The sequence below is a fragment of the Malania oleifera genome, chromosome 10, assembly GCF_029873635.1.
Source record: "Malania oleifera isolate guangnan ecotype guangnan chromosome 10, ASM2987363v1, whole genome shotgun sequence".
Lineage (NCBI taxonomy): Eukaryota > Viridiplantae > Streptophyta > Magnoliopsida > Santalales > Ximeniaceae > Malania > Malania oleifera.
In genome coordinates, this window is record NC_080426.1 from 76228854 (window position 1) to 76240520 (window position 11667).

Genomic DNA, 11667 nt, shown 5'->3' on the forward strand with positions numbered 1-11667 from the left:
ACACATTAGCTAATAGGGATATGCGTAGGGAAGGGAAAATGAGAATGAGAAGAAAAACTAGAGGGGAAAAAAAAATAGAATTTTTGTGTCCCTAGCAGCTCTGTTAATGGGTTTGCTTATGTGGCAGTAGCAGAGAAGATCCCTAACATAAGGGCACAGTCACTCCGCTACTTATAACATGGATAGGGAGAGGCTATTTACTGGTTTTCGAAAAATTTGGATTTTGAAATAAGCAGATGTGATTCTGTATCTTTGTTGCTTGAGAAATTCAGTCGTCCTAAGGGGGCACTGTTTGGTGCCATGGACTTATCCCTGGATTTCAAGCACTAGTGCATATGATTGAGTCTTTAAGGACATTCCATGCAAAAATGTTGAAATTTGAGGGTTGGGTCTCAGGATTTTGCATTGCAAGTTCAGCACCAGGGCCTTTTTGAAACATTTTCTGTGCCTTAGATCTATAATTCCTTTAAGGGATGTTTACTAGGCATTTAGTTCAGGAAATCACATGCTTGGGAACTCTAAGCCTGGAAATAGAATGCCCTTCCCATGGGAATCCAGATTAATAAAAAATGAAATAAGATGGGAATATATTCTGGCAGAGTAAGTTTGCAGGAATCCTCAAATGCTTGCCATGTGGATTCCTGGAATGAATTAAATGGAGGCATGAAGGATTCCCAACTTATGTTCCCTGGAATTCTCAACGATCCCTTGAACCAAATGACTAGTAAGATTATTTTATCTATACTTGCATTGCTTCAGTAACTAGTGATCCAGCCCTCTTTTCACCTCTTCACACTGGCCCTTTTTACTTTCGAGTTTAGGTCTCACTAGTTGTCAGCGCAAGAATGTTCTCTCTCTCTCTCTGGTGACAACAATTTTTTTTTTTTGGATGGAATGTTTTTCAAGATCATCAAGTTATGATAACACTTTCTTGTTAGTTGTTACATGACTGAATATTGCTTGCTGCGCAAGGGTTCTATGAAAGCTGCACATGCAGTGTTGATACTTGAGCACACAATTTTCAGTTCAATGCTTAATCTTAAAAGACACTGTTCTGCAATCATGGTTGCCTTCATTGTTTCTTTATAACAGAGGCAAATTTGAATGCTTGATACCATTAATGTATTCAGATGCTGGAAAAAACAACTTGTGGTGGCAAAGGATACCAGACGGGTGGACATACTATGTTATCGTGTCTCATTAAGCCAAAAGCTTCTTAATGGAACTAAGAAGTACCAAAAGCTTTATGATATTGTGGATGAAGCAGTGAATAAGCTTGAATTAGAAGTGGGCCCCTTGAGTGGTTTACCTTTGAAGATGGGTAGAGGAATTGTCAACAGGCTCTCCTCAGGACCAGAGGTTCAAAAACTCTGTGCTTTGGCCGTGGGGTCTCTGGATGTGATGCTTTCCAGCGCGGTTCCGTATGCGTTTCCCAATCCTATGACCCAAGGTAATCCTAATTTCTTTGAACAGCAACACCAAAACTATCCTATTTTCTCCATTATAGTAAACCAAAACTAATGAATTTTAAATGAAAAAATCCTGTATAAAAGTATGTGCAGGCAACCTAAAAATGTAACTTTAGTCTTTAATTTTTTCATTTTTTGAACTTTCCAATTTACTGGTTACAAGTCTATTTGTCACGCAATGCACAACGCAACACTAGTCTCAAGTCCATGAGATTGTTGGTGATGACTGTGTCATATTGCACCTAGTCTATTTATCACAAATCCTTCTTGAATTTGCTGCTCTTCACTTTCCTGCCAATCTAAAAAACAGATAAAACTGTTCTCAAAAATCCATTTGTACAACATTTCTTTTTTCTGTAAATTGCTTGATGCATAGGATCATGAAATGTATTATCCTTGCTTTTGTTGTGTCCCCTTGATTATTTTCAGGTACCATTTTGTTGGCTCCAAGCACAATTAGATTTGATGGTGTCAGTGCAACATCTGTTACCGTGGTTTTGGGTTCTGAAGATCCATCATCTGAAGATATTGTTGTTTATAACTTATGGCATCGTAAGGCTCGTGAAATGGACTATCCTGCTGGACAGACTTGTACTTTGCGTTCACCAAATGCAAGGTTTGTGGTCTCAGGTCTAAGTCCAGCTACAGAGTACATTTTTAAAGTTATTTCCTTTAATGGAAAAAGAGAGTCAGGTATGTGTGAAGCTAGGTGCTCGACAATAGGTGCAGGGGGGGAAGTCCAGAAGAGTTCAATAGTAGAAAGGAGTCAGAGTCCAGCAACCAACTGTAGCAGCATGTCTAATCCTTCTTCAGTTGAAGATGAAACTAATAATGTTACTCCCTACAATGATCGGAATGAAACCCGAGAAGACAATTATTTTAATTATTGCGAAAATGCTGATAAAATTGTTTCTGCTAATATATCTAATGACACTATCAAGTACACCAATGTGGACCAAGAAGGCGCCCAAGCCGATTCTGTTTCTGTGCTGTGCGAAGAGCGTGGCGCGGGGATGGTTGTCTCTGCGCCTAGTTCTGGTGTCCTAAAATTTGAGAAGCTGCAGTCACAAGAGGTCCAAGTCGTTGAGGAGACGAGCATTGACAATAGGTCAAGTAGTCCAGCTTTTACAGGTTTGGAATGTGTTCCATATGTTGCTAGCTCGGAAGCTGGTTTACCTGTCACACCCTGCAAGTTGGATATTTTCAAGGATGGAGTAGGAAGGAATGGGAGACCCAAGCCCAGTGGCACTGGCAAGGATGTGGATATGGGAGGGGAGCCCCAAGCTGGCAGCTCATCAAAGAAGAGAGGCGGGGAGAGGCAGGATGAGCATGCCAGAAATGATAATTCGGACAGGGATTTTGAGTACTGTGTGAAGATAATTAGATGGTTGGAGTGTGAGGGACACATTGAAAAGAACTTCAGGCAGAAGTTCCTCACATGGTACAGTTTGAGAGCAACCCCCCAGGAGGTTAGGATAGTGAAGGTGTTTGTTGATACTTTTATTGACGATCCAGCATCACTTGCGGGGCAGCTGTTTGACACATTCTCCGACAGTATTTCAAGCAAGCGCTTATCTGCTGTACCAGCTGGGTTCTGCATGAAGCTATGGCATTGAAGGTTTCATGATGGGTCCTGGTGTTGGATTGACTGATTTTTGATTGCCGAACCCAAAAAAGGGTTTGTGCATCAGCAATTTTTTGGACCCCAAAAAATGTTGCCACATTCTTCATTTAGATTCATTATCATTGATATTTATTATTAGCATTCACCAGTTTACTTATTATTATGTAAAGACTATTGCATTTCCTTCTATAGGAGGATTTTCTTTTCATTCATATTCCTTGGATATGTGTTTCATGTTCACCAATTTATGAATTTCAGCTGGGCTAACCAACCAAGCAATATACATGGTTTGCGTATGATTTGGTCCAAAGTCTCCCTTCTCTGATTTCAGTAAAATTTAATTTCAACACAGGATCCGATTTGCATTGCAGTTTTTCAAGTCTCGACTCCCAACTGCCCGGTGTTTGATCTCATCAACTGCGGACTTTGTCATTTGAAGCCTGGAAATTAGCAAATGCATGTATTGGTGTGCGTAACAAATTGAGTGGCACTGCTGCGCACACCACGAAAGTGCACTTCTATCATCAATTATAAGAGCACATCGTTTTCATGAGCAACTCGGAGATATCAATGAGAATCCCCCCACTCCCCCATTCCCATAGAGCTTTATAATGTGTTGCAAATTCATAATGCAGTTCAAGGCCCCAGTGGAATCTTGGAGGAAACTTGTCTGCAGATTGGAGGAGCAAGAGAATGTTTTAAATTAAAAATTGAGATTTCTGTGGAAATGTTTTTAATTCAAAATTGAGATTTCTGTGGATATGAGCTCAATCCGTCTTATTAATGAAAAATTTTGTGACTCCAATATTCACTATAGTGTATACCAATAAATTATTAGTTAAGAAATTATAGTTTAACTAACGTAGGCACATGGGAGATGACTGATCAGAGAGCTAACAAATATTTTAAAAAATATTTAATTTATTTATTTTTTATTTGACAAATCTTTTACTTAATTGTAAAAAAATGAAAAATTGGCAATTTTCCTAAATTTTTTGAATATAGCATTTTACTTTTTGAGTTTTTGAAAATTATTAAAAAATTCTCATTAAATTTAATTTCATGAAAAAAAAATTACTTATTGATAATTATGTTAAAATAGTTATATTTTAGTTTTAAAAATTACCCTTGATGGAATGATATCATTGTCATTTTTATTGAATTGTAATAAAATAATTAAGAAAATAAAATTAATTTAATAAATTAAGTTAGAAAAATTCAGCAGGTCTAACTAAGGTCACTTATGAGCTTCTTCACATAATCAAGGATAGTGTCCTCACATAGTGTTGGCTTTTCTAATTTTCATCCCGTTTTGAAAATGACAAATCAATGCATCTAATTGTTCTACTGAGTATGTTTACAGGGATTAAGGTATCAAACACAATAAAAGATGCAAATTGGAAAGTCATGAAGTACACAAGACGATGTTATTTGGTTATAAACATGGAACATATTAAAACCGAACTTGAAGACTATGGCGATATTTATGGAGCTCATAAAGTCCAAGCTTGAAGAATTTAAAGAATTTATTTCATGTATTTTGCAAATAGGACCTATGTGAGCACACTATCATTGATTATGTGAATAAGCTCATAAGTGACCTTAGTTAGACCCTAGAAAGTCTATATTTCATTGAAAATCATTTTATAAAATGTGCAAAAATTATTTCAAAGCGTTAAGATCATTTTTGGAATGAAAAACCAAAGGTCTTGAGGTTTTAGAAAGCTCAGGCGACTGAAGTAGGGTATTCCGTCGACCGTATTGCCACTGGATGTGCACAATTCATGTTCCAGGAGGTTCTGGTGACTGAACATCAGAGGTCAGGAGACCGAGTCACTACTGACTTTCATAATTCCTATCTCTAGGGAATTCGGGCGACCGAATCCCCATTCGGTTGACCGAGTCTACAGGATTCAACTAGCAATGGCTAGAAAATGACTAGTTTTGAAAATGATAAATTATTTTTTAAAGATCCAACAGCCACAAAACGACTAGTTCATTATCTTGCCAATAAATACAAGTTTCTAAACTTATTCTACGACATGGAAAGGGATTGATATTGATTGGATTTGATTTGTATTATTATTGGTATCACTCTTACATGAATCCAAGCTTTTGATCTTTGTTGAAAAACATTTTCAAGCACTTTGCAAATTCTTTGTTCATCTTTCAAGTGCTCACCTTCTAGTTACTCCTTAAGTTTCATTCATAATCATTTGAGAGTGTATTGGTGTGGTATTTTTCATTGTACTTGTCCGCTCAATTTAGGAGCTTTCATTGTACATTAATCTTTATTGAATCCACTTTGTAAAGGCATCTCCACCTATTGAAGGAGAGAGACATCTCCACCTAGTGAAGGAGGGATTGTAAAGGCATCTCCACCTAAATGAAGGAGAGAGGCATCTCCGCCTATTAAAGGAGAGAGACAGCTTTACCTACTGAAGGAGGGATTGTTAAGGCATCTCCGCTTACTGAAGAAAAGAGACATCTCCGCCTACTAAAGGAGAGAGGTTTCTCCACCTATCGAAGGAGTGTTTACTGGAATCCTCAAGTGGGTTACTTGAGGCAAGGACATAGGTAAGGATAGTCTAACCTTGTAAAAACACGGTTTTGTTCTCTCTTCCCTTAACTCTTTAATTTGAGCACATTTACATTCATACATACTTATTGTGAATATTGATAACATTTGCATATTTAGATCACTTGCTTAAATTGTGGTTAAAATTGTTAAGTGTTAGCTTAAATTTTTAAATATCCAATTCACGCCCCCCATTCTTGAGATTACATCTCAACTTATAAACTGCAGTAATCTTTGATTGACTAATTAAATAAGAGTGCTTTAGTTAGTATTGCAGAGCCCTTCACGGGGTTTGAAATATTTGGCGCGATTCCATTCCATTAATACGTACCAAACATGCAGTTAAACTAGAATGCTATGCATTTCCCCTCAAGAAAAAAAGGTTAAGAAAGAAGGAGAAGGGAGCGAGTCCCACGGGAAACGCCAATCAATTTAAAAACTCCTTAAGTCAATGAATTTGTGCACTGAAACATAAAGGAGCTTAATGATCCCCTCAAGTAGAAGGAGGGTTTCCCGTTTGATTTAATAAAAAACATCTGGAGTGGTCATTTTTAACGAAGAATTAGGACTGGATACAATCCTAAATCTATTAATGTTGTAGTTATGCAGTGTCATTCCAGTTCATAAGCGTGAAGGTGTAGCTGGCAAATTTCCCCTTGCTCTTGGGTCGCTTCTGTGTATGCTTATAACTCAGCAGGAGATAGAGCTTGGCTTTGGGATTTTTATGGTAAAGTTCTCAATTGATGCTGGAAATTTTCCCTAGATAATGATAGGAGATTTTTAACGCCATCAATTGGGTGTCTGAGAGTCTGAATTCTCTATTTGCTTCGTGCATCTTTGCCATTGAAGATTTTAAATCCTGTTTAAACTTCTATAGGCTATAAGATATCTCTTATACTGGACCCTTCTTTATCTCGTCAAATAAGTGTGGGAATAGTATCTTCATAAAGTTTTAGGACCCATTTAGCTGAGAAATATTTTTATATTTTATTTTAAATTTTTCAAAAAAATATTAAAATTTCAACTTATTATTTAGTTTTTTGAAATTTGTATTAAATATGTAGAAAATAAACGATGGTTTAAATGTGAAAGATATTTTTATTTTTTATTTCAAGATTTTAAAAAACCTACAAAAATCTTATAGCCTATAGATGTTATTTGTCTATAAACGTGGAGCATATTAAAATCGAGCTTGAAGACTATGGCGATATTTATGGAGCTCATGAAGTCCAAGCTTGAAGAATTTAAAGATTTTATTTCATGTACTTTGCAAATAAGACCTATGTGAGTACACTATCATTAATTATGTGAAGAAACTCATAGTAACCTTAGTTGGACCCTAGGCATTCTATATATCATTGAAAATCATTTTATAAATGTTCAAAAATTATTTCAAAGTGTCAAAATCATTTTTGGAGTGAAAAACCCCAAAACTAGATCCTCCAAATCCCTTTCTTTTTTAGGCCGCCGCATTGATGAGCAATATTCTCGATCAACAACGTCTCATCTTAAAAAATGTTCAATACAAAAGTTGTGATAGTTTTTCTTAATTTTCTTTTAATACTAAGTTCATCCAATTTGGAGTTCTCTAACAAAAGTTATGCTTGAAATACTAAAGGGTATTTGTGGCTGAAATTACCTAGAAACTCGGGTGACCAAACTAGCAATCCGGTTGACCTAAAATCACAACAAAAGCACCGTAACAGCCATAAAACGGCTATTTTTCAAAATAATTAATTATTTTCAAAATCCAATGGTCATAAAACGGCTACTAGACCATCTTGCCTACAAATATAAGGTTTTTAACTTGTTTTTGTAAGAGAAGGAAAAAAATTTACATCTATTACACACATACAAAGTTTTTTATCCTTATTTGAAAAATCTTTTCAAGCACTTTGCAAATTCCTTGTTTATCTTTCAAGTGCTCACCTTCTAGATACTTCTTGAGCTTCATTCAGAATTTTTTGAGAGTGCATTAGTGTGACATTCTTATTGTACTTATTCGCTTAATTAAGGAGCACTCATTGTACACCATTTGATTCTTCATTCTACAACTATGGCTCGAGTGTGAATCGTGTCAAGTAAGGGTATATTTTTCACGCCCCGAACCTGGTAATGGGACTCAGAGGTGAATTAGTAACCTAACCTGTCCTTGTGTTATAAGAAACACCAATGATAAATAATGAATGATGGCTCGACCCCGTGGGGTTCCCGTACACCCTATATACATTCACACACATGACATATACGCAGCGAAAATTGTTCTTTCTATACATACCTTGTACCATACCAGAGTCTATAAGAAAAAAAGTCTAAGCTCCATAATACAAACACAATCAAAGGTGCCCGCAAATACCCCAAATGACAACCCTATACACTCCTAGTACTTACACAAGTACTTCCTGCAGTACACCTACCACTACGCTCCCAACACAAGGAAGCTAGTTCCGGTTACTCGAAGGACCTGAAAAAATGTACGTACGATAAGGGTGAGACAACTCTCAGTAAGGAAGAATCAGGTTATATCGGAGTGTGGCATATGAGTGTTATCATGACATAAAACATACACAGTTCAATACAGTTCCAGTATACCAACGATACAAAGCAATACAATCTGGTGTCGTTGCACCCTTCGGCCTAAGCTGGACTGTCTGGTGGTATTTCACACCCTTCAAAAAAAGTTGGTGCCCCCGGTAACCTAGCATAGCATAAGCCCACAATGTTGAACCAGTGCAGATATGGTGTTTTCACACCCTTCAGAAAAAACCAGCCGATCTAGTGGTATTGCGCACTTTTCGGCAAAAGCCGGACATCAAAACCTAGAACAATTCGGAACATCGTTCCTATCTCATTTCATCAAAACACAACTCATGCATGTTCATATAACAATTTGTTGACTTAACTGGACTTTTCAATCCTGTTTTGATGATAACAAAATGAAGGATGCTTTAACATATGATGTTAAGTGATGCGTTTTAGGTAAAAGAACTCTCAAGGTTGATAAGTTGAAGCTCAATGTTAATCTAGTGAAAGCACCTCAGAATATTGAAGGCAATGAATAACAAATGAAGAAGCTTAAGGGCAAGCAAACCCAAAGTCAAAAGTGAACCTCAAAAGGCTGAAGGAGGCTGAAGGATTTAAGAAGACCATAATTAGAAGAACTGTTGTAAGTACTTCAAAACCAAATGTCATTTAGATATGTGAAGCTCTTATAAAATCAAAAGAAACTAAGAAACACTTTGTATTAAAGAGCTTAAAACATGTTTTTGAAATTAAAGTAAAAAAGGTCTTAAAGGAAGGAAAGTGTTTAAAATAAAAAGTGAGTTTCTGATAAGCAGTGCACCTGACAGATGACTGTCTGTTTATGGACAGACGACTGGCAAGTTAAAGGGTTTAATAAAAGTATTCTGGGTTTAAATTTTAACTATGACAGATGACTTCCTTTAACATTTCAAAAATTATACAAAAAAAATCAAGTCTAAGCTCCATAATACAAACACAATCAAAGGTGCCCGCAAATACCCAAAATGACAACCCTATACACTCCTAGTACTTACACAAGTACTTCCTGCAGTACACCTACCACTACGCTCCCAACACAAGGACGCTAGTTCCGGTTACTCGAAGGACCTGAAAAAATGTACGTACGATAAGGGTGAGACAACTCTCAGTAAGGAAGAATCAGGTTATATCGGTGTGTGGCATATGAGTGTTATCATGACATAAAACATACACAGTTTAATACAGTTCCAGTATACCAACGATACAAAGCAATACAATCTGGTGTTGTCGCACCTTTCGGCCTAAGCCGGACTGTCTGGTGGTATTTCACACCCTTCGGAAAAAGTTGGTGCCCCCGGTAACCTGCCATAGCATAAGCCCACAACGTTGAACCGGTGCAGATATGGTGTTTTCACACCCTTCGGAAAAAAACCAGCCGATCTAGTGGCATTGCGCACTTTTCGGAAAAAGCCGGACATCAAAACCTAGAACAATTCGGAACATCGTTCCTATCTCATTTCATCAAAACACAACTCATGCATGTTCATATAACAATTCATTCCACACCGATTCAGTAATCTAAAAATCATGATTTTCTAAAAATACAATTTAAACAAATCAAGACATGACCATCTCCATAACACAATATCACAATATATCCATGGTTTTCCAACGAAACCTGAGATGCAACCCAATGCCCCCTTTTCCCAAAATTATAACATGAAAATCCCATAATTTCCACCCATCATATTTCCTCAAATAAGTAGTCAAAACAAACATAAGACCGTGAACCACAGTTCTACCAAATTCGATTTCAAAAATAACCGATATAAGCAGAATCCCCTTACCTTTACCTAAAATCCAAAACCTGAACTCTACGGCTCCTAAATAATGAACCGAGTTCCCAAAACCTATAAATCACAGTACAAAACATCCTTACAATTCCATTCCCTACAGAACTACCAAAATGGAAATGAAAACTGAGCCTTACCTTGATTTTGAGTCAAAACCTAAAAATGCTTGAAACAAAGATCTGTTCCACAAATCTTGAAGAGAATCCTTCCCCGATCCTTGTAGTAACGTCGGATTATTGATTCTAACAACGTACGGTGAAAAAATTTAGAGAGAGAGAGAGAGTGGGGTTTGAGTTCCTAGAGAGAGAAGGAGAGAAACTAACTTACTTAGATAAGAAGCAATCCAAATGGATATTTATAGCACCTTTGACTCGGCCAACCTCGTCGACGAGGAGGCGTCTTCATCGATTAGTCAATGTAGATAGTTTGTCGACGAAGTGATGGCCTCGTCGACGAGTCTGAGATTTCTAGATTTCCCGAAACCTCTCGGCTTCTCCTCGTCGACGAGCCTCTGCATTTCGTCGCCGAACAACAGAAGGGCCTTCATCAACGAACTTTAGTTTCACCAACGAAGCCTGCTTAATTTACCATTTTACCCTTCTCTTATTTATTTATTTCATATATCACGATTTGGGTTCTTACAACCTCCTCTACTTACAAAAATTTCGTCCTCGAAATCTGTAACCTCTCATTCACGAACTTATTCACACCATCAAACATTCTCTCGACTCTAGAAAGAATCGGCGGCCACTTACAACATAGTCCCATCACAATACATACACACCCTCACTTATGGTGGAGGAATATTGTGGTTACATACATAAACCATCTCAAAAGTTCACAATAACACACTCCCCACGACTAACCACCTATCCCAGTACTATAGTAAGATAATACACATATACTCACTGATTCTACTATCAAAACCACAACTCAGAACAACTGTGGATACTTTCGGCGTATCTCCCCTTCCAATTCCTTAGAAACTTCCTCAACCTCATGATTCTGCCATAATACCTTCGCTAATGGTATATCCTTGGTACGTAGCTTCTGAACTTTACAGTCTAGAATCTAAACGGGTACTTCCTCGTACGCTAAAATATCCCCAATTTCCAAGTTGTCATAACTAATAACATGCGAAGGATCCGACACGTACCTCCTCAACATGGATACATGAAACACATCATGGATCTTCGAGAGCACTGGGAGTAGTGCAATCATATAGGCTACCGGACCCACTCATTCAAGAACCTCGAATGGTCCGATATACCTTGGGCTCAGTTTGCCCTTTTTTTTTTTTTTTTTTTTTTTTTTTTCTGAATCTCATCACCCCTTTCATCAGAGCGATCCTCAGAAATACCTTACCCCCTACCTCGAATTGTAACTCACAGCGGCGAACATCCGCGTAGCTCATCTGCCGACTCTAAGCCTGTAACAACCTAAAGAATAATAGTATTTTAATAATAAAAAGGTAGGAAAATGGAAACAGGAACCGAAGGAGGCAATAGACTTCGTCGACAACATCGCACTTTGGAGGTAATAATAAATTTAAGAAATTTCCAGGCCTCATCGACGAATACAGGGGTTTGTCCATGAGAAGATACCAAGAAGGGTTTTTGGAACAGAATGAAATTCGTCGAG

General features: G+C 37.4%; 1 protein-coding gene across 10 annotated transcripts in view; it reads left to right on the top strand.

Annotated features, from left to right (window-relative positions):
- The window catches only part of LOC131165792 (VIN3-like protein 2), a 35917-nt gene extending 32514 nt beyond the window's left edge, over positions 1 to 3403 (top strand). For all 10 annotated transcript variants that reach the window (XM_058123856.1, XM_058123863.1, XM_058123865.1 and 7 more), the window contains 2 exons: positions 1131 to 1450; positions 1899 to 3403. In XM_058123856.1, the coding sequence (XP_057979839.1) occupies positions 1131 to 1450; positions 1899 to 3085 (1507 nt within the window). In that variant the 3' untranslated portion in view covers positions 3086 to 3403. The remainder of the gene's footprint in view (positions 1 to 1130; positions 1451 to 1898) is intronic.
- Positions 3404 to 11667: the final 8264 nt, after the last annotated feature.